The sequence below is a fragment of the Bos taurus genome, chromosome 19, assembly GCF_002263795.3.
Source record: "Bos taurus isolate L1 Dominette 01449 registration number 42190680 breed Hereford chromosome 19, ARS-UCD2.0, whole genome shotgun sequence".
Taxonomy (NCBI): Eukaryota; Metazoa; Chordata; class Mammalia; order Artiodactyla; family Bovidae; genus Bos; species Bos taurus.
This window is the reverse complement of record NC_037346.1, coordinates 37,351,905-37,374,679: the sequence shown is the minus strand read 5'-3', so window position 1 is coordinate 37,374,679 and position 22,775 is coordinate 37,351,905. Positions and strand designations below refer to the sequence as shown.

Below are 22,775 nucleotides of genomic sequence, written 5' to 3'. Positions count from 1 at the left end.
ATAAGATGGTTGGATGGCATCATCAACTCAGTGGACATGAGTTTGAGCAAACTCCAGGAGATAGTGAAGGACATGGAAGTCTAGCGTGCAGTCCATGGGGTAACAAAGAGTCATACACCACTTAGTGACTGAACAACAACAACATATAGCCACAGAAATGTTTGCTTCTGTGCACTCAGAGACATGTGTAAGAGTGTTTTTGTCAACCTAATAGCCAAAATTGGAGCTCAAATGTCCACCTACAGTAGAATGGATGAATAATTTGCAGTAAGGCCACACAATGGGATATCACACACCAACAAAACAAATGGACAACTCCATGCAACAAAATGGATGAATAATTTTTTCAAAACATGTTGAACAAAAGAAGATAGGTAGGAAAGGATAAATAATAAATTATTCCATTTGTTTAAAATTTCTAAACAGGAAAAACTTTTTTATTGTCTAGAGCTGCAAACTTAAATAGTAAAATTATCCAGCAAAGCAAAGAAGTAATTCACATGTAAGTGAGGGTATGGAATATTTCGGGGAAGAGAGAGGGCTGTGGTTGGAAGGGGGCCACCAGCAGTCTTCCAGGGATACTGATACTATTGTATTCTTTGTCCTTGAGTGGAAGTTACATAAATTGTTCTACAGATTTTTGTTAAAATGCACATGATGTTGCACTATTCTGAACCTGTGTTATATTGCTCAATTTAAAAAGCCAAAAAGTGATAAACAACAAGGTCCTACTGTATAGCACAGGGACCTATATTCAATATCCTTTGATGGGGGCTTCCCTGGTGGCTCAGTGGTAAAGAATCCTGCCAATGCAGGAGATATGGGTTTGATCCCTGGTCTGGGAAGATCCCACATGCCTGAGTGGAGCAACTAAGCCCGTGTGGCACAGCTGTTGAGCCTTTAACCCTAGAGCTCCAGAACAGCAACTGTCAAAACCACACGCCACCTCAACAAGAGAAGCCACCACAATGAGAAGCCCACACAGTGCAGCTAGAGAGTAGCTCCCTCTTGCAGCACCTAGAGAAAAGCCTGGGCAGCAAGGAAGCACAGCCAAAGAGAAATAAAATCATTTTAAAAAATGTATCCTGTGATAAACCGTAGTGGAAAAGAATATGAAAAAGAATGCATTAGTATATATGTGTGTAACTAAATCACTTTGCTATACAGCAGAAATTAACACTGTAAATCAACTATACTTCAATAAAATAAAAAACAAGACCATAAACCAAAAAGTCAAAAAGTCCCTGCCTGGAGACATGTTTCTACCCTGGTCATAGATGAGGAATCTGAGATCAAAGTTTGTCCACAGAGAGGGAGTCAGGATAAACCTCCTCTCTCTGTTCTGAGCCATCTGAACCATATTCAGAGGATCAGGTTCGATTCTAGGGATCACACAAAAGCACTGATAAATTTCATCCTGCCACTAACTGGGTGACTGCATTTGGGTAAGAAGTTGAAATGCTCTGAAATTGTAACTATGTGAGGTGATAAATGTGTTAACTAAAATTATTGTGATAATCATCTGGCAGTATATAATATATAAAATCATTACTGTTGTACACCTAAAACTTATACATTGTTATATTTCAATTATATCTTAATAAAGCTGGAAACAATATTCTGTGCCTCATCGGTAAAAGGATAATAACAGTGCCTTTTACCTAGCAGTGCTGTGAGAGTTAGTAAAATTGTAAGCAAAAAGTCCTTTTCTCTGTGTCCCATCCATGATAGATTCAGTAACGATAACTGCTAGAAAGATAACCAGAATAATAAAAACTCAGACTCTTGAGAAAAGAAAAAATGCTCATATGGGAAGGAAAATAAAACTTAGAGGACACTTGTTGGTTGTCAGTTTATTTGCCTAGTTATTCCTAGTCTTGGTTGTAACAGAGGCAGAGAGAATGAGCACTCACAGGTGGAAGTTAAAGGGGCAAATGGGAAGAACTTTCTAACAATCTGAGCTGTCCGTCAGTGGAACAGGCTTGAGAACTTTTGAGCTTTTGGTGCCTGGAAGCCGGAGTCAGGGAGCGCAAGGTCTTTGTCTCAGGGGTGTAGGAAGATGCTGCACTGAAACAGAGGTGCCCTGCCTTCCACCCTAAGGTTTGATTCTGCTGTGAATCCTTGCGCCTGCTCAGGACTTACTCACCAGGACCCATCTCATCATTTCTTTGGTGACCTTCACCATTTTTTGTTTCTACCAAGATCCTCAGTAAGGTGTTTTATATTGCCAACCAGTTCACACATACACAAAGCTGAAATAGAAGTTTGAGAAACAATATTTACCTTTATTCCATGTAAAAGTACACTCTGATATTTTCTATGGTTTTTATTTATTTTTTTAAGCTGATCACAATCTACTAAATTGATATCACAACTACTCACTAATGGTTCTGAACCCACCACCATCCCCTCTTCCTTTCCCTACTAGCTCAGCTTTGCTGGGACAGCCCCACCCCCTGCCCCACATTTCCTTCCCTTTCCAGTCCCAATATCTGAGGGGAGAACTTCTCTCTCCGCCTCTCCAACAGTCTAAGGAGCCCTTCCCCCTGGTTTTATTCCTGTGAAGGGCCCCTAAGGTTCGCATTGTCTGGAACGTATTGCCTACAGGATGTCCTTTCCTGGAGTGACCAGCAGAGGGACCAGCGGAACTTCAGGACCTCCAGGGAAAGCAGGTCTGTGCCTAGGCCGGCCTATTCCTTATGCTAGATGCCAAGGGCTGTCCATTATCTTGTTTATTCATTTGTACACGACATAGTGTGTATTTAACACACAATGCCTGGCCCATAGTAGGTGCCTTCCAGCACCTACTATGTTCTAGGTGCTGGAAAACAAAAAAGTCAAAGACTTGACACCTGCCCTCAAGGAGCTTGAAACTTGACTAATAAATGGAAGAGTAAAAGCATAAAATGAGGGACTTTGCTGGTCGTCCATTGGCTAAGACTCCCTGCTCCCAGTGCATGGGGCCTGGGTTCGATCCCTGGTCAGGGAACTAGATCCCATGCCACAACTAAAGATCAAAGATCCTGCATGCCACAACTAAGACCTGGCACAGCGAAATAAATAAAATTTAAAAAATAAAAATATAAAATAAATGAGAGTAAAATGAAAGATTATAGGCTCGGGGGTACATGTGGACACAAAAGTAAATGAAACCCATCTAGGTAAGGTTAAAAACAGAGAAATCCAGACCAAAGCTCAGAACAGTATATAAGTGCTACCGTTTGTGTAGAAAGGGGGAGAAGGTTTATATGTGTTGCTTGTATATGCATAAAAGATCTCTAAGAGCACACTTGATAAGTGGGTAACATTGGTTTCTCCAGGAAGGAGTCTAAGAGAAAAAGAGGGAGGGATTGTTCATAGCATGCCTTTTACACCTCTCAAATCCTGCACTACCTGATTTTCTTGTCTTCTTTGCTTGTGCCGCATGGCACGTGGGATGTTAGTTCCCCTACCAGGGAGGGAACGCGTGCCCCTGCAGTGGGAGCACAAAGTCCTAACTGAAACCATTCACCTCAGATGGGGACTTCAACCCATGTGCCAGTACTGGAACCTAGCCAAAACCTAGTCTGACACTCAAACTGAGGAGGCCAGGACTCAAATCCACTCGAAACCCTGCTTGGGACTTGAACCTGTGATTTTTTTCATTAGAATCACTCACTTGGTGTCTGGACTTACTGAGGTTCAGGTTCTTTGTATATTATTGCAGAAAGAATTCAGTGAGAGACAAACTGATAGGTAAGAAGTGGATTTTATTCAGAGAGAAACACACGCCACAGACAGAGTGTGGGCCATCACAGAGGGTGAGTGCGGTAGCCCTGAAATGTGGTGTGATTAGCTTTTATGAGCTGGGTAATTTCATAGGCTGCTGCTGCTGCTGCTGCTAAGTCGCTTCAGTCGTGTCCGACTCTGTGCGACCCCATAAACGGCAGCCCACCAGGCTCCCCCGTCCCTGGGATTCTCCAGGCAAGAACACAGGAGTGGGTTGCCATTTCTTTCTCCAGTGCAGAAAAGTGAGAAGTGAAAGTGAAGTCGCTCAGTCGTGTCTGACTCTTAGCAACCCCATGGACTGTGGCCCACCAGGCTCCTCTGTCCATGGGATTTTCCAGGCAAGAGTACTGGAGTGGGGTGCCATTGCCTTCTCCGTTTCATAGGCTAATGAGTGGAAGAATTATTCCAGTTACTTTGGGGAAGGGGCGGGGATTTCCAGGGGTTGGGCCACTGCCCGCTTTTTGGTCTTTGATAGTCGACCTTGGAACTGTCATGGTGCCTCTGGGTGTGTCTTTTAGCTTGCTGCTGTGTTACAATGAGCATATACTGAGGATCAAGGTCTAGTCAAGTTGACTTGTCTGCCATCTTGGACCCATTTGGTTCTAATTAATTTATGTTGTGCCCCTGGGCTATGTCATTCTTTCAAAGGTTGTACCCTGGCCCCTCCCCTCCTGTTTCATAACTGCTGGAGGGGATTCCATGAACCACCTAATTTTGAATGACTTATTCATTCAGTCATAAAGGAGAGATTATGGGAAAGCAGACTATCTGAATTAGCTGGATACAGACAGTATCTCAAGCACAGCATGAGCTGGTGGAGGAATTAAGAAAAGCTCCACTGATGGAGCCCTGGGGACAGGTCGGGGGAGCAGTGGGGAGAGCTGAGGCCTCAAGGGTAAGCAGGGCCCTCCTCCCCAACCCTGTGGTGTGGGACGACGGGCCTTGGCGCTAAACCCACAAGTCTTGGCTTGGTTTTACAGGAGGTAAGCAAGGCAGCCACAGAGAAACACAGCAGCCAAGGGGTGGGGGCGGGGGGCACAGGGTGAGGGGAGCTCTGTGCAAGGCTGTTGGAGCAAAGAGATAAACACAGGAATGTGTGAAGGAGGTAGAAGGTAGACTCTTTAATAATTTGCATCTGATTAGACAGCATGGGGGAGTGGGCAGAGTCTGCAGCTCTTCTAGGCCTTTCTGTCCTCTCTTGGCCTCTCTGGTTTGTGTCCTCAGCTCTGATGCTGCAGGTGACGTCATCCACTTCACCCATTTCCGTGGTCTGATAGAGAAAATTCAGAGGGGCCAAGGGGACGCTGAGAAGCTCCCGCAGAGTCGCCTCCACTACCGGCCCGCCCCCGGCTTCTAACCCTCAGAACTGGTGGAGGAGGGCCAGGAACACTAGCATTTCGACGCTATTTTAAACCCCACTTTAAACCTTGCTCCTGGATACCCGTCCTGCCTTCTCCACTAGGCGGAGGCCTCTGTCTCCCCACACAGAACCGGACACATAATCTGTGGGTCCAATACAGAATGAAAGTATAGGACCTGCAGTCAAAGATTAAGAATTTCGAGATAGAGGCAGCAGAGTGTTAAACCAAGCAAGGGCCTTCCTAAGCAGGAGGCCCTGTGTGAGGGCTCAGGTGGAATAATACACCCACAAAGCTGGTCTAGTTTCCAGGTCTTAGGTTCAGGTGGGGAAGTGGTAGGAGGCAGCAGGGGCTTTGACTAACTTTCCCAGAGGACCTGAGATCCAGATTGGGTAATTGCCCTCTGCCTGAGGCCCCAACATGCCAAGCAGATAAGACACCACCCCCACTCCACTCCCTAGGGGTGCAGGAGTGAGGTGCAGAAGAGAGCATTTCGGGCAGCGGGGGCGGTGGGCGGGGTGCGGGTCGAGGTGAAGCTGCCTGATCCACTAGGTAGGATTTCAAGCTGCAGGCAATCCTAGGAGCTGAGTCCGGAATGAACTAGTCATCTGTCCCCTCTTCCCCTCTCCTCCTTCTGATGCCTGGGAATCCCATTCTGGGAGCCCCTGGTGAATGTGCCGTGTGGAAGAAAGATGATAGAGAATTTGAAACTTGGGAATCATTCAGCTTGATGTTAGCTGACCCGGAAACCAGGAGTTCAAGGGCATCCCTCCTGCCCCTTTTCCTGGCTTGGCATGGTTTTACTCCTCAGGGTCATCAGAATTTCAGTGATTTCATCTCTGCTTGGAGTCCTTACACCTCTGACCCACCCTGCTTGGCTTTTTCACTGCCCTCTTCCTCTATTTCAGTGAAGCAAAGGTCCCTAGGGTTTTGCTGGTCTCATCACGTGTCCATCATCGGGATGCTGGTGGGCTCACAGAGTGAGGACTGTTCTGGTGAAGGCCCGGTTTGGTGTCATCATGTTCCAAAGACGGGCTGTGAAGAGGGCTCCTGGATGTGCTCTGACCTGAACCGGTAACAACATCCATCAGGGGCTTCCTTTCAGCCAAAAGGCTCAGGAATCTGTGGGATGGAACTGGAGAGGGGTGGCTCAGATTACTTCTATGACCCACCCTCAGAACACCAAATTCTCCTCTGCTGAACTTCCTAATATGAAGGAAGGAATGCTGCCACCAGGGCACAAAATACTAATTCCTTTCAAGTGAAAGCTGGGATTGCCCTCAGCCACTGAAGGCTCCTCTGGCACTAGGAAAACAGACAGAAAAGGGAGTCAGGGTGTTGGGCCCATCACTGATCTTGAGGTCCTATGATTGTCACCATATCTTAGGGGGTCAGAAGGGTATAGGTGGAATCAAGAGAACCCCTGGGGCACTGAGCCCTGAGTAAACGTATAAGAAGATAGGTAGGGAGTCTCCAGAGAAAGAGAACCAGGGATGGCTGTCTTGACATAAGAGAAGTCGTTTTTGGCCTGAGCTATTTTGTGATCGAAACCTTGTCACAATGCTTGCCTTTGGACAGGTCTCATGAATTAAATATTTTAAGGGAACAGAAGAATGCAACAACAAATGGCTATTATCAGGCTAGAGAAGTTACCATAGTAAAGATAATATATCAGTTGTAAAGATTTCCCGGTCTGTTTCACTGGTAAAAATTAGCCTGAAGCGCTCAAACCACCAGATCAACTGGAACCTAAGCGGTGATGATGTTGACATTTTCTGACCCTTGTGACTTCAGTTAACTCAGGCTTGGATTTTTGTGGATACTTCGTGAATGTGCATGTATCCTTAGTTTAAAAATTCTCCAATTTCTGTTTTGGGAAAGATCCCTGGTGTTCTCTTTTACTGTGCTGTAAGCAATAAATCCTTCTCCTGCTCTCTGGCTTAGTTGTGTCTTTTAGTTTGACCAAGAGGTGGACTGGGTTTTTTGGGTAACACAGGCCAGCAGAAGAAACCACTGCTCTACCTGGATCCTCAATAAGGGTTCAGAGTCCTGAGGAATGAAGGTTGGAGCCAGCCCCCCGAACCAAGAACTCCAACCAAGAAGGAGGCTATAGTCGATGCTCTATACCCATGTGACTGTAGCCCCATCTGTTTTCCCCTTCTTACTGGAATATTAACACTTCTTCATTTAAAAAAATTAGAAGATGTATTGTATTTAGATATTTTCTCTTTCTCGCCTCTCTTCTTTTCCTGCTCTTGGGCAGTGTATTGGAGTGGCTGCATTTATTATTGAGGTTGCAGAACGGTGAAGCAGGGTTACTGTGGAATTGGGAAAGGAGTGGACAGTCCCTGGGAGACCCTGAATTCTGAACAGTGGCCCACGAGCTTACCGGTAGGAGCAGGACAAGCCCCAGGACTGTGGCCCACTGGGGAGGGGCTGAGGGAGTTTGCAGCTCTGAATCAGATGAATGTATTATGTTAGGTTTCTTTGCAAATACTTGGTTTCAATCCTTCTCTCTCACCCCGGAAGCTAGAAACTTGTAGGTATCCTTGACCACTTCCTGTCCCTCGCCCATCAATTAATGAGATGTCAAGATCTGAAAACTTCATTTTCCAAAGAACCCTTCACCCCACCTTCCCCTCTAGACTTACAGCCTCTGCCCCAACCCACTTCTCCCTGCAGCTCACAATCATCTCCTTAATTCTCTCTCTGATTCTACTCTTTGCCCACTCAATCTTGTCAAAAGCCTTGTCAAAACCCTTCTAAATGCAAACATTACCAATTCACTCCCAGCAGATATGGTGGTTTAGTATCACAAACAAGACTCTCTGATCACCTGCAACTCCACCTCTCTAGCAGCAGATCCTAAATGTCTAGGCCTTTCCCTTGACATTCCAACAACTCTGACCTCATAAGTGTTTGCATTCAAACCTTTGTTCTTTTCTTCTTCATCTTTTCTTCTGTTAATACTGTCCCTTCAGCCAGATTTATATCACCCTTTTACAACTTAATCTTGTAGGACTCAGCTTCGAACACCACCTCCCTTTTGAGGCCTTTCCTGTCCTCTGGATCTCAGGTGGCCTTGGCCCACAGTGGCCTGAAGCAGGGTTTCAGCTCCCAGCCAGAGAATGAGGTCAGGAAGTGGCCGTGAGAGCGCTAAATCCTGGCCACTAGACCACCGGAAACCAGTGGCCAGTGACAAGGCCCTGGCCCACCAGCTGTGTAGAAATGAATTTCCACATAGAGATGGAAAGTAGTGAAACAGTCAGTGTTTATTAGGAGGGAAAAAGAGTACAGTACATGTGGACAGACACATGATGGGCTCCGAGAGAGTCACACCACTGTGGGGGCTTCAATCACTTATGAGGCATTTCTTCCGGTTTCCTTTGGTCGGTCATATGGCTTTGCCCTGTTCTGAGTCTGTATTTGGGACATCTCAGCATCCTCCCATGTGTGTGTAGACATCTTTTAGCCAAGGTAGATTTTAGTGAAGAGGGCTACGGGTAGTTGCATCTTTTACTATGAGGTGATGCCCCCTCTCTTTCGACCTCCAAGGAGCCTTTCTATGCATGTGTAGGCTGGGAGGTCTCCTTAATTTCAAGAATGAGGAATATGTGGTCTTTTATCTCCTATCTGGGCAGGGCCCGGCCTCCTCTATCATCCTGCATTTATGGAGTTTCTGCTATTATGGAATTCCTGTCCACAGGGGAGAAACTGTTCAGCCTGGGGCCCATCTATCTCACTCTCTCCCAGCATGCAATGCAGCCACTCAGCTGGATTCTGTAGTCTTCCTATGTCCCCCTCATCCTCCGCACAGACTTCTCTGTCATTGCACTGAACACATTGTATCATGAATGTCTGTCTGTGGCTTCTTTAGACAGTAATCTTCTTGCTAACAAGGCCTAGGAATTAGTCTTTCAGCTCTAAGCAGGATCCAACCTCCCTTATGCTAATCAAAGCCTGGCCTTCTGCTGCTTAAATACCTTCATCAGCTTTCTGTTGCAATGAGAATAAAAAAGAAAGTTCTTACCTGAGCTCACAGCAAAGTCCTTTAGACCTGACTTCATCTTCCTCTCCAGCCCCATGTTTTACCCCTGCTGGATTTGTCCTCACCCTCCCCTCCCAACTGTCTGCAACAGTTCACTTTGACCTTGTTCAGTGCCCTGAATGTCCCTCTGCTGTGTGTTCCTACACCAGCCTCGACTCCCCCTTTGCCACTGTAGCACTTACTGATTTAATTGTAACTCTGTTTCGTGTCTTCTCTGCTAGATTCCATGACAATAAGAGCCACTTGAATTTTGCTTGCTCTTTTATCCTAGCTCAACATGGAACAGACACTCAGTAATATTCAATAAATCATGACATCATGACTTTACAAGCTCTTTTTGTCACCAGGCCAATCTCAGGTTATCTAAATGACCGGGAGGAGTTCCACAGGACCAGACATGAGGTGGGGGAAAAGGGCCCCCCCAACTCCAATCCTCAACCCAGAAGCTCTGGATGGAAATGCTGGTTCCTAGGCAGACAGTGGAGGGGGAAATAGGAGGCATTTTAAGGAGGAGTAACTGTTTCCCAAGGACTGTCCGGGCTCTCAGGGAATTGCGTCCTGAGCCAGGGCGGCTCTCCTGGGAGCGGTTCCAGGTGGGGTCAGCAGTGACCCAGCAGGTGATGGAGGTAATGGGAGAGAAGAGTTCACAGTGGAACTGGGGAATGGATTCACGATGAGTGCAGCTGGGCCTCTTTACTCATCCTGTGACTAAGAGAGAGTGAACATCCACTGCTTCCCTGCACATCCCAGGGTACTTGGTTCTGGTGGGGAGAGGGCTGAGGAGGGGCAGGCATTCAGGGTGAGGGGCTCCAGCACCATCAGCTTATTATACAACCGCCTTTTTCCTTGAAGGGATTCTTGTCCTCAGGGATGCCTTTAAGAAGAGGGTCGTTTCCTGCTTCAGCCTCCACATAATCCTTGATTTCCTTTCCTGTTTTGGAAATCTGGGAGAAAGCAGAGTGTGGTTCTAGCCCTTTTCTGTTGCTCAGGATTCATGATTTGCTCAGTCCCCAAAAAACAGGTTTCTGGGCAGGATGGGAGTAGAGACAGGAGAGAAGAAAGATGAGAGGCACAGGCAGGTGTGAGAGGAGTATGAGTTCCTTGACCAGAACCAGAAAGCCTGATTCTTACTTGTGAGGGATATTTGGCCAGGCCCAGTCCAGGGACTGAATTGGACACACCAAGCCCTCCAGGCTCTGAGGTTATCTCTTGTGCACCTTTGTAGGAACAAACTTTGCCTCCTCCCACCTCCCAGCCCATTCCAGAGGCACCTCTTGCTCTTTCTACTGCCCTGGAAAGGTCCCACCACCCTGCTGTTCATCACACCTTCCTTTGTGTCCTGTCTCCATGAGGACCAGAAAGGGATAGAGAAGAGGCAGCAGGGAGTGAAAGAGGAGGCTCACCAGAGCTCTTGGGTTCTTCACTTCCTTCTTCAGCTGCTCTACCTCCATCTTTAAGAGTTCCTTCTCGCTGAGCTCTTGGGCCATCCTGTCCTGGAGAGACCAGGCCCTGGAAAGCATCCACAGCCAGGACTTTAAATCCCCTGGTCACCCCCAGCTCCTCCTCTGTACTCTCCATACCTCAGCTTCTAACCTCGTCCCTGCTCACCATACATTCTCATCGCTCACCAAGGATTCACTGCAGCCCCTGCCCCTACCCTACTGTGAGCTAGGCTCAGGAGGAGAGGATGGGGCAGGCACACACAGTCTTTGCCCTTAGATAAGATCTGTCTATGGAGAAAATGGGGATCAGAGCATGGAGAAGGGAGAGAAGAGCAGTTTCTTTCAGTGAGACAGATTTGGGAAGCAAAGTTACTGTTGCACCAACACAGGTAGCTCATTAGGCAGTTTTCAGGAAAATTCAGGTCCTGCCAGAAGAAAGACTACCCTAGTGATTAAGAGAAAGGCTCTGGAGTCTTCCAGACTCCAGTTCCGATTGTGACTTGGCAGCTTCCAAGCTGGAGCGCATCCTCCTTCAACCTTCGTTTCCCCATCTGCAAAACGGTATAATAATGGTACCTACCGTATATGATTATTGTGAGGATTAAGAAAATAATGTCTGTAAAATATTTTAACACACTGCCTGGCATATAATAAACACAATGTGTTTATCATCATTATCACTACCACAGGGTTATCAGGAAGGCCCGCCTGGTTTCTAACCTCAATAATTCTAAGACTAGATCCCAGTCCAGTGCAACCTCAGCCCCTCTCACCTGCCAAGCAAGAGCGTGCACTTCAAGACCCAGACGAAGGCGTTTGAGCCTCCTAGCTCCTTATCAGCTGAAAGTCTTTAGACAAAGCAGATGGTCTGGAAGCCCAAATCTCTGATGCCTAAGCTGATCATAGGCTCAAGGTTCTAAACTCATCCAGCAGCTTGAGCCTTCCAGACTACCACCACTGCAGGCAACCTGTCTCGCCCCCCGCAATCAGCCCCTCTCCTATAGTGACCCCTCTGGCTTAGAGCCCATTTCCCCATTCTTACCCTCCAGCCCTGCCTGCTCCCCTTCCCCAGTCTTCTCTCCCAAGCCCCCTCCTCCCCTACGTCTGAGCCTGCTCTGAGGCTATTTCCAATGAGGCAAGTCCTACACCACCTCCCAACTTCCCTCATCCGAGAAGCCTCTGTGTCCCTCACTCAAGCCCCACCATCTCACCTTACAAGGTTCTCCGAGCTCAAATTTCATTCACTCGTTCCATGAAAATGTACTCAGGATGCTATGCCCATCAGCTAGGGGCCATGGCCACTGCCAGCACCCACGTCCATGCTTCTTTGTCTCCATGCCTCCCTCTAAGCCCGGCACACGTGTCTCCCTCAGCAGTCCCTGAGCACAGGGCTCACATCCTGATCTCTCTCTTGGTCTCCTCCAGGACCACCCAAGGGCTATGTCATTTAACAGTCACTGAGCTTCTGCTCCGGAGAAGGCAATGGCACCCCACTCCAGTACTTTTGCCTAGAAAATCCCATGGACGGAGGAGGAGCCTGGTAGGCTGCTGTCCATGGGGTCACGAAGAGTCAGACACGACTGAGCGACTTCACTTTCACTTTTCATTTTGATGCATTGGAGAAGGAAATGGCAACCCACTCCAGTGTTCTTGCCTGGAGAATCCCAGGGACAGGGGAGCCTGGTGGGCTGCCGTCTATGGGGTCGCACAGAGTCGGACACGACTCAAGCGACTTAGCAGCAGCAGCAGTAGAGCTTCTGCTCAGCCTGACGCCTGTCCAGTGAGTGACAAGGGACCCTCTCAAGGAGCAGATATTAAGGGACCAATGTGGTCAGTGAGGGATTCTTTTTTTTTTTTCCTGACTTTAGAATGACAGACTCCCCAGTAATAGGGGCAGGGAGGAGGCCCAGAGTCCCTCCTAAATTCCCTTACTCCAGAAATCAATTCCCATTGACAGCTCTGAGCTCTAAGAGTTTGAGATCAGGACAGGACCCCGGACATCATCCAGTCTGAGTCTCTAGTGAATTCAGGAAATGCAGCACATACCTCCTGAAGCAGGCTTGATGCTCTGGCCACTGCTGCTTCCTACGACTGACGTGTTAATCTGGAATTTAAACCTGGTGCTTCTCAAAGCCAAGTCCTTCCTGTTGTCTAATCTGAGTCCCTTATGCTCCACTTGGTCAATTTCATCTTGTCCTGCCTCCACCAGGCCCAGAGCATGTACATACACCAGATCTTCATTGCAGGTAACCCTTCGGAGACTTGATAACACTTCTCAGGGGACCTCTGGTTGTATCTTCTCAGTGTCCTGCCTGGTCCCTCTGGCTGCTGCATTGGCTGTTTTCCATTGTTGTGGCACCACCGCCCTATGGGCCCCCAGCATGACCCGTCTCCATATCCTCTCCACCCTCCAGTCCCCTGTCTCTTGGTGACTCATCCCGAGCTTCCCAAGGAAGCCCCCACCCTCTGCCCTTTCCTCCCCTTCCATGAGTGGAAAATCCATCTCCACCTCCCAGAGCAGGCCAGCCCCCTTCCTCCTGTCTCCCATCCCAGCCCCCGCCGCAGCTTCCTCTCCAGGCCCAGGGAGCAATCACAGCCGCCCCGACCTTGGCTTCCTCTGCTAGGAGGGATTGGGGGGCTGGGCCCCCAAAGGAGCCCCCCCTTTTCTCCCTTCCTCTGGGCAGGGGACAAAGTGGCACAGGCCCAGGGAGTGGGGACTAACTTCCTCTTGTCCCCGCATAGCATGCCTGCCCCTTGCTAGCAGGTTTGGGTCTCACGCAGAGGAAACCAAAAGCAGTGAGAGGGAGGGAAGGCAGAGCGACCAATCAAGGGCAGAGTGAGGTGCAAAACCGGCAGGCTCCCCGGGGAGCCGGGCAGAGGCCAGGGGCCATGGCGGAGCTACAGCAACTGCAGGAGTTTGAGATCCCCACGGGCCGGGAGGCCCTGAGGGGCAACCACAGCTCCCTGCTGCGAGTCGCAGACTACTGCGAGGACAACTACGTGCAGGTAAGCAGAGCGGGTGCAGGCCTGGCACCCCAGCCCCTCCAGGGGCCCAGAGCCCATCCTGACAGGTGCTTGGCCTGGGCGTTGGCTGAGCTATCCTCCCACTCCAGGCTGGTTTCATCCCAGACCCTTAAATTCTCATGCTGACGTGTGCTCCCAGGCCCTCCTGTACTCCTCTTTCCCAGAGCCTCAGAGATGCCCAGGGAAGGCAGTGCTACCCCGTCCTGCTATAGGCCTCCCCGCAGGCTCCTCTCCTTCCGAACGTCCCACTCAGATCCAGAGGTCTAAAGACTTGTCCTCACACAGCTGTTGGTGCCATCATTCCATGTTCACGCTGGCTCTAGGTGAGACTTCAGAAGAACTTCCCAAACATTGTCTTGAACTTGAGATGGACGAGAGAAAACTCTGTCCCTGATAGCTGAGGGAGAGTTGAGAGATGTCACCCTATGTTGGGTTAAAGAGATGGAGTTTGACTCAGAGGCAGGGGGATGGACAATATGACTGCATGCAGCAGACTACCAGCAAAATGCAAGGAGAGTGGCATTTTAAAACAGTTTTCTAAATTGGGGTGTTGTCCTCGGACGGAGAGTAGGTGCTTGGATGAACAGAAAAGGACAGCCTTCATAACAGCCTTGTGAGACAATATCATTATTCCCGTTTCATAGATGAAGGGACAGCAGTTCAGGGAGGCAAGGTGACTTGTCCAAGGTCACATTGCTTGGCAATGGCAGACCTGGGCATCAGCCTAGCCTTGACTTCTGCAGCTGAACCCTCTCCTCTCTGCCTTTCCCTCCCTGACATGCTGTATGATTTTAAGACAGTTTATTTGCACTGGGACCTCTCAGCTCCGTAGGAGTGAGTGTTTAAAAAAAAATAAAAATAAAAGGAGAAAATGCTTATGAGAAAATGGCAGATTAAAGAAAGGTCATGGCAACAGCAGTTAAAGTGCTTTGCATCTGAACTGCCTTCATTGCCCTCTTCAGTCCTCACCCCAGTCTGTGAGGTGAGGACCACTCCCACTTCACAACCAGGAGGCTGAGCTTCTGAAAAGTTAACTTACGTTCCCAGGGTCTCCAAGCTAATAGTAGAACCTGGATTTGAACAAGCAACTTTGACTCCAGAGCATTCCCCCCCAAATCTCTAGTTGAAAATGCTACTCCCACTGTAGATCCTGAGTGACTGTGGGTACTGAAACTGAGCTGGAATGTGGCTTGTGAACTAGCTGCATTCCCCTAGCACTGGAAGGCAAGCTCCTCCTATGGACTAGGATGGAGGCCCTCTTTCCCATTCTTGTTTAATAACTTCTGCACATCTCAAAGCATTTCTGGATGGGTTCTCATTTGCACATATGGGGTGCACACAGAATTTGAGGTCAGAAAGACCTGAGTCCAGTGTCCAGCTCCCGGACATGGGGCAAGTTTCCCTTGTGATTCTTATACCTTTTATCACAGTGGTCACATGGGTTAAACGTAATAATGTATTAGCACATTTAGCCCAGTGTTTCTCCCTCAAGAAGGGCAGGATAAATGGCAGCTGTTACTATCATCATCACCTTTCATCAGATGGATGAAAGACAAATATAGATATTCAAAGTTAATTCTACTGAGGTGAAGCAGCCCTTGCAAAAACCCTCAGGGCCTCAGAAGCCCTGACCCAGGTCAGAATCCTTGGATTTCAGCTTCCTTCATGCAGAACACTACTAGACCACAGAACCAGTTACCTTCCCTGGCTCCTCTGAGGATTTTCTGAGGAGCAAATGCCTAGGAAGGATTTGGATGACTTCTCAAAACTGGTCTTAAATAAGACCTGGTTCCCACGATCTCCCCTCCTTCCTCACACCGCCCCCTCCATCTCAAGCAGGTGTCAGGAAGCCCTTGGGGAATGGGGGAGGACAAGCTAGGGTCAACTGCAGAGTTCTCTGTCAGGGTCCATTGAGTTTGTAGACAGGGTAATTTGCATGATGAATAAGCAGTCAGCCATGAAGATGGATCCCAGACCTTTGTTTCTCTAGACCTGACTTTGGGTTAAGACCAAAGCCAGGAGTCGGTAGGCATCCAGGCTCTGTCCTCCCCAGAGCTGGGCCCAAGCAGACATGTTTCCTGTTTGGACTGACAGGAAAAATCCAGTGATGAATTCCACATGCCAGTCCAGGGAGGGGTGAGTACAAGAGAGGCCAGCTAATACAGAGTAGTCACTGCTCCATTCTGGGCCTTCATTTCCTCATCTACTCAAGGACAGTCTTGAACTACAATTAGACCTGTTGTTCTTTCTGGGTTGATCTCTTTGCCTTTTCAAGGCACTCAGTTATGTATGTTGATGATATGTAAATTGGATGCAAATAAGCAGTTCTTAGCCTCTTTGGAACAGAAAGGCATGGAGAAGCACCTGAGGGGAGAAGGTTCTGGGCCCACCCTTTGGTTCAAGTTTCATTGGGGCTACACTAGATGCTCCCAGGTCTCTTTGAGCACCCTGCTTAGATAGGTTCTAGGTCTGTTCTCCACTATGGGCCTCGAGGATCAACTGAAGGCCCTTAACAAGGAGACCTCAGGGTGCAGCCTTACTGATTAGTCTGCTGGCCTCTCCCCAGACTTGCCCTGGATTGGCCCCTACCCTCGTGTCCCAACCTGAGATGAGGAAGCTGCCTGGGGAACCAAATGACTAGAGAAGTAAACCCTCTTCAGTCTTCAGACACTCCCTGCCCACCCCACCACCACTGCCTGGAAGTGTGGCCCTAGCCAGCACCGGGCACAGTGCCTGGCAGGCAGTAGGAACATGGCCAGCAAGTGTTTGGGTTTGCATTCAACCCACTGATTAATTCACAAATGCATATTCATCAAGTTTCATCTGTATGTTGGGCACTAACTATTCCAGGATAGGATACAGAATAAAACAGATGAGCTCCCTTCCCTCTTAGGGCTTACATTCTAGTGTATGTGGATGTGTGTGTGTGTGTGTGTGTGTGTGTGTGTGTGTGTGTGTGTGTATGGGGGGATAGATAATGAAGTACATAGATAAAAAATTTCAGATGGTACTAAGTTCTATGAAGAAAACAGTAAATCTAATACAGAGTCAATACAGAGGTGGGCTAGGGGAGATCTTGGGGTGATCGGGCAAGTATCTCTGAAGACCTGAAGTACAACAAGTGCAAAAGTCCTGAGGTACAAGCAATCTCAGCTTGATCAGGAACTGAGACCCAATAGCCAATGTGGCTGGAGGACCATGAGTGAGCAGGAGAGAGGAAGGGGATGAGGGTGAGGAGAAAAACAGGAGCCAGCCTTGTGGGACCCTATACAGGCCCCGGTTATACAGGCTACACTTCTCTGGTGGCTCAGACAGTAAAGAATCTGCCTGCAATGTGGGAGGCCTGGGTTTGATCCCTGGGTCAGGAAGATTCCCTGGAGAAGGGAATGGCAACCCACTCCAGTATTCTTGCCTGGAAAATTCCACAGAGAAGCCTGGTGGGCTACAGTCCATGGGGTCACAAAGAGTTAGACACAACTGAGCAACTAACACTTTCACAATATAGGCTACAGTTAGAAGTTGCTTTATTCTACCCCTTCTGGGCTTCAGTTTCTTATCAATAAAATGGACCAAATTATTGGTTCCCAAACACCGCCTTGCAGACCAGAGCTAAGCCAGGAGCTCAGGAGTCACCTAAGGAGCTTTTAAAGGTACAGATTCATTGGCCACATGCCCAGGGGATTCTGGTTAGAAGGTCTGGGATGAGGGCCTGAGGTTGGTTGTTTGGTTTTCAAGTCCAATAATATCTTTTCCAGCCAGTGTTGACTTCCTCTTTCCTTTCTACTGTTCACCATTTACGATCCCCCCTAAAAAAATATCTTCAGGAGGGTAGTAGGGCTAATCCTCAGTGTGACTATCTGAGAAGGGTATCTTTACCTCCCCTTGGACCCAGTTCCCAGGGCTGCAGAGTCACTTTCCTAATACCCCTTGAGTCCTTCTTACCGCATCGTTCTTACAGAAACCTCCTCAAACATCTGACGGTAACCGCTTTCTCCCAACTCAGCCCCCATCTTCTTCATACCCTATCCCATCCCAGCCCACAGCCAAGGACCCAGTGGAACATGCCAGGGCTGTGTGTATTTCAGGCCACGGACAAGCGAAAAGCACTGGAGGAGACCATGGCTTTCACCACCCAGGCCCTGGCCAGCGTGGCCTACCAGGTGGGCAATCTGGCTGGACACACCCTGCGGATGCTGGATCTTCAGGCGGCTGCCCTGAGGCAGGTGGAAGCCCGCGTGAGCACACTGGGCCAGGTAAAAGCTGGGGGAAAGCTGCTCGCCTCAGCCCCTAACTCTTCAGCCCCACCCGGACATCTTCTGCAGCAAAAGTTCTTTCCTGCCTTCCTCTACATCCAAACACCCACCTCTGTCCCAGAAAGTTGGCACTTGCCAAGCTTTTTGAGCTTCCATGTGTCTCAGGGGTGGGCCTTGCTGTCCCCTTCTGACCAGGAACTCCCTGATGGCAGAACTCTTTCTGAATTCCTTCCTACACGATAGAAAGCAGGCTCTCCCCTCCACAGTGGCTACATAGCACAGAAAAGAGGCAAATGTACCCTGTTTTCATCTAAACACAGGCGGTGACTTTATAAATATCCCAAAGTCAGACTGCTTGCTTGGCAAGGTCATTCTCAGCCCTGGAAGCGCTGCCACCACCACACAGCGTCCCACCCCATCTCGCATATACACCCTCCTCCTTCCTTCCTGAATCCTTGGCCGAGGAATTACCCCATAAACCACATGCATCAGCCTGGCCTGTGCATCACTCACATGTTCAGTGTGAGTGTGTCTTTTTCTCTCACCCCAGCAGACTGAAGTTCACACCCTCTCAGAGATGTAGGTTTCTCCAAAGAACATTCCAAGAGGAAGTTGATTCGCTTATATTGTCCCCCAAGGCAACCCACTCCAGTATTCTTGCCTGGAGAATCCCAGGGACGGGGGAGCCTGGTGGGCTGCCGTCTATGGGGTCGCACAGAGCCGGACGCGACTGATGTGACTTAGCAGCAAGAGGGAGAGCTGATTCAGCCATGATTCTCAGCCACCTCCACATTGTCTCCCTCTGCTCCCAAGCTGGCCCAGCCTCCTCCCAGCACCCCTTAAGGATGCTGTGTTTTCTCTTTTCCTCTGGTTCCTGCTCAGCTAATAATAACTCTTGTTCTCTTCCACTGGAAGTTGCTCCAAAGTGGCTCCATCCTCTCCTGGCAACTCTTTACCCAAATGCTGTGTGACCTCAGGGACAAAACTCTCTCTTTCCCGGCACCTCGCTGCCTCCCATGGCCTCTCCCCCTCCCCAAAGTTTTAAGGGAAAGAGCATTGTCACCTCCAACTCTGTCACACAGATGGTGAACATGCATATGGAGAAAGTGGCCCGAAGGGAGATCGGCACCTTAGCCACTGTCCAGCGGCTGCCTCCCGGCCAGAAGATCATCGCCCCTGAGAGCCTGCCTCACCTCACGCCCTACTACAGGAGACCCCTCAACTTCAGTTGCCTGGATGACATTGGCCATGGGATCAAGGTAGAGAGAGGGGCCCCTCCTCTTTCTCCACAGCACAGCCTCTGTTTTTTTAAGGCCATACCTCATGGGGATTTTGTTTCCCCAGTCCATGCCCCATGCAGCGGAAGCACAGAGCCCTAACCACTGGACCACCAGGGAAGTGCCCCCAGCCTCTTCTGCCTCATGGCTCCCTTCGCTCTAGAGCCTCACTTCTCTTCCAGGACCATGTTCTTGTCCCACCCTGCAGCCCCTTTCCTTCCTCATTCCCTGAAGCCATCGCCCTAAGTGGCTCTGCTGCTCCCCATGGGGCCCCCTTATAGGAGAGGGGGCCCATCTTCTTCCTTTAAAATTCATCACGACCTTTCTCTTAATAACTGACCTTTACCCTTATCACAAGACCTGCTGACAATGCCACCTGGGCTCACACATACAAACTTGTGGGTACAGGATGGGTGTGTGTGTGTGTGAAGGGGAAGAGCGGAGAGGGAAGACGTCAGGGTGCATGAGAATGGTTCCCCAGCCACATGAGAACAGCAACTTCCTCTGTCTGGAGGTTTGAGGTCACTGTGCTGAACAGTCACCCAGAGTTGCTGTTGGGTGGGGAGGGCGGGGGATGCAGGCACTCAAATGAGGACATGCTGAAGACTGGCATTTTCTTCACAGCCTACCTCCTTCTGCGAGGTGGAAGAGGACACACCCTTAATCCCATTTTATCCATTCCTTGTCCCCACACGTCAACATTCCAGATTAGATTGGCTGCTCTCCTGTATCTAAACAGCCCCTTGATTTCCTTAACACAACATCTCCCTCCAAAACAGAAATCACACTCCCTCTTTCAGTCGCTAGGCCCTCTTACCAGTAAGTTCTTCCTTTTATCCAACCTAAATTCTTTATGCCTGAGTTCAAGTCCCTTTTATCTTGTCTCCAGGGGAGGATAGCAGAGGACATCATTCCTCATGTACCTATTCTTGGGGAAACTCCATCACCAACTTTAGTGCTCTCTTGCACATGAGTTCACAGCTTGTCACTTGTACTCTGTACATTCTGCTCCTCTCTGCCCTGAACTCCCCAAAGCCAGTTCCTCAGGCCCGTGAAAATGACAGGTGGGAGGTTTCTACCTCAGCCTCTACCTCCTCAGCTGTGGGCTGGAGTTGGGGTTTCTCAGAGTTAAGGCCCACAAAGCTATGCGCTCAGAGGCTTTGGGTGAGAATGGGGCTCAGCTGCTGAGGCCCTGCAAGAGGAAGTGGCCTTCAGATCCTGTCTGCCTGAGCCTATGGCAGATTTAAGGCCCGGTCTGCCAAGAGCAAGACTGAGAGGGGTGGGGTGGGAGAGCAGGCTGGGAAGTGGAAGTCGGAACTTGCTCTCCCTCCTCCCCACTCTCCCAGTTCTCATCTGCCCCTCCCCCGTTTCCTCTCTGGGATGGAGGGGCGCTGTTGCAGGCCCCTGTGGGTGTCAGCCCCCGCCCCCTGCTCCCCCCTGCAGGATCTGAGCACGCAGCTGTCGCGGACTGGGACCTTGTCTCGTAAGAGCATCAAGGCGCCTGCTACTCCCGCCTCCGCCACCCTAGGGTGAGGTCTCCCACAATCGTAACCTGCATCCCCTTCTCTCCCTCCCCTCAACCAGAAACTACTCCCCACCTCCCGTCCCTTCAAGCCAGGCGCCAAACTTCCTCCTCCGACAACTGCCTCTTCTCACCCCGAACCCCTGCTCGCCTGATGGCTTCCCCCTCGACGTCACTTCACCCCTCCTATCTTCCCACCCCAGGAGAGCACCCCGGATCCCCGAACCCGTGCAGGCCCCCGTGGTGCCCGACGGCAGACTCTCCGCCGCCTCCTCTGCCTCCTCACTGGCCTCAGCCGGGTGAGCCCCACAGGTTTTAGGTTGGGGTGGTCATGAAGGTGGATTAAGACTGCGGACCACAAGGGCGGAGCTTGTGATTGAAGGGGCGGGGTCAGCTTGGGTACTGAGTTAGGAAGTTGTCCCCCAACCTAGCAAAGCCCCTTTCTCTCTGGTCTTCAGCAGCGCCGAAGGTGTCGGTGGGGTCTCCATGACCAAGGGGCAGGCAGCCCCCCACCCCCCACCCCCACCACCTGCTGCCCCTGACTTCTTCCTGCTACCCACTTCGTTGGAGAAACTGTCTTTGCCCCCACCGGGTAAGGAGCCCTGCCTCCTCCTCCTATCTCAACGTTTGGGGTTGTCTTCTCACCTCTCGAGTGAGAAAACCTCACCTCACCTCACCCCAGTTGGATCCAACTGGGCCTATGTCAGTGAACTTTGTCCAAGGTAGAAGTGACAGGAAGAAAGCAGAGGAAGCAGGCTAACATAATTTAGCCCCTGCTTTTTACCAAGTCAAAGCTTCTCATCCATTTTCTTGCTTAAATTTGACTGCTTAGGATCTTCACACTCCCATTCAACAGATGAAGAAACTGAGCCTGTGAAGTTAAATTAAGTGACTTGCTCAAGGCTTGCCCAGCCAAGTGGCAGAGTCTGATCACCCTACACTGTTCAACATTGCTGTTTACTGAGCACCTACCACCCGCTAGAGGCACTGTGGGAGGAGCAGGATGAACAAGGGCTGCAGGCAGAGTACATCGAATGGGTAGATCCTGGGGCCCTGCTCTCCAACAGTGAAGTTTCTTGGAGTGGATGGGGTTGCCTGTGTCACACTTGCAGCCTTTCTGCTTCTCTCCCAGCCCCAGAGCTGCCCATGCCCCTCGACCTGCCCCCTCCTCCACCCCTGGATGTAGATGATCTGGAGCTGCCACCTCCACCCCCACCAGGCTTTGGGTCCGAAGAGCCCAGCTGGGTCCCTGATGCGTACTTGGAGAAAGGTACTTGAGTCCTGGGACTGAAGGGCAACAGATTGTGGGGTCAGGTTTCCCCCCAATCTTCTAGCCCAGAGCCATTCTCCCTTCCATTTGCAAAGGTGTGACCGTTATTCCCCACACACCCACACAGAAAAGCAGCTGGCCTGATATTGAGTATTAGCTCAGCTGAGGAGGAGCCCAGGGCTTGGTAGAAGGCATCTCCTGCCCAAGTCCCCATGGTGCTCTCTAGAGTTCAGGGTGTGGGCCCCAGCATCCCAGGGTGCAGCAGGAGGCACATCTCACGGCACCCTCCCCTCTCTCCCTCCAGTGGTGACACTGTACCCATACACCCGCCAGAAGGACAACGAGCTCTCCTTCTCTGAGGGCACAGTTATCTGCATCACCCGCCGCTACTCTGATGGATGGTGTGAGGGTGTCTGCTCCGAGGGGTCTGGATTCTTCCCTGGGAACTATGTGGAGCCCATCAGCTGACAGCCTGGTCTCTGCCATGCTATTCAAGCACTGCCTTGAGTGAGCCTGAGTCCCACACCAAAGCCAGCTTCACTCAAGACTGGACCAGGCTTGCACACCTCTGGGCTGTTAACTGTTGTCTGTCCCTTCCCCCCATTGCAGTGGGAGGGGGTCCTGGGAGAGGTACCCAGAAGCCTGCTAGAGACAGGAAAGAACTGGAAGCCAAGGTGTTTGGTGATCTTATCCACAGGAGACCCTTGGACCATGCAAGACAGGGTCTCCAGCTGCAAGTGCCAACTTGGAATAAAACTGGTGACCTCTTGATGATTGCCCTGCAGGGTGGGGTGCGGGGTGTGCTGAAAGATT

General features: G+C 50.0%; 2 protein-coding genes across 4 annotated transcripts; one reads left to right on the top strand and one right to left on the bottom strand.

Moving 5' to 3' along the window:
- Positions 1 to 8,375: 8,375 nt before the first annotated feature.
- Positions 8,376 to 12,686, bottom strand: GNGT2 (G protein subunit gamma transducin 2). 2 transcript variants are annotated; one of them, XM_005220481.5, is made up of 3 exons: positions 11,828 to 12,656; positions 10,578 to 10,683; positions 8,376 to 10,118 (listed from the first exon to the last, which is right to left on the bottom strand). In XM_005220481.5, the coding sequence occupies exons 2-3, from the start codon at positions 10,659 to 10,661 to the stop codon at positions 9,993 to 9,995; spliced, it is 210 nt and encodes a 69-aa protein (XP_005220538.1). In that variant the 5' UTR covers positions 10,662 to 10,683; positions 11,828 to 12,656; the 3' UTR covers positions 8,376 to 9,992. The 2 variants fall into 2 exon arrangements, with proteins under 2 accessions (XP_005220538.1, NP_776753.1); NM_174328.2 differs by lacking the exon at positions 11,828 to 12,656 and adding an exon at positions 12,663 to 12,686 and having other exon boundaries at positions 9,768 to 10,118.
- Positions 12,687 to 13,483: 797 nt separating this feature from the next.
- Positions 13,484 to 22,731, top strand: ABI3 (ABI family member 3). Of its 2 annotated transcripts, none has more exons than XM_059878102.1 (8): positions 13,484 to 13,622; positions 17,726 to 17,893; positions 18,976 to 19,152; positions 20,614 to 20,699; positions 20,896 to 20,991; positions 21,154 to 21,284; positions 21,825 to 21,962; positions 22,267 to 22,731. In XM_059878102.1, exons 1-8 carry the CDS (start codon positions 13,506 to 13,508, stop codon positions 22,428 to 22,430), a joined length of 1,077 nt encoding a protein of 358 aa, XP_059734085.1. In that variant the 5' UTR covers positions 13,484 to 13,505; the 3' UTR covers positions 22,431 to 22,731. The 2 variants fall into 2 exon arrangements, with proteins under 2 accessions (XP_059734085.1, NP_001076923.1); NM_001083454.1 differs by having other exon boundaries at positions 13,498 to 13,622; positions 21,151 to 21,284.
- Positions 22,732 to 22,775: the final 44 nt, after the last annotated feature.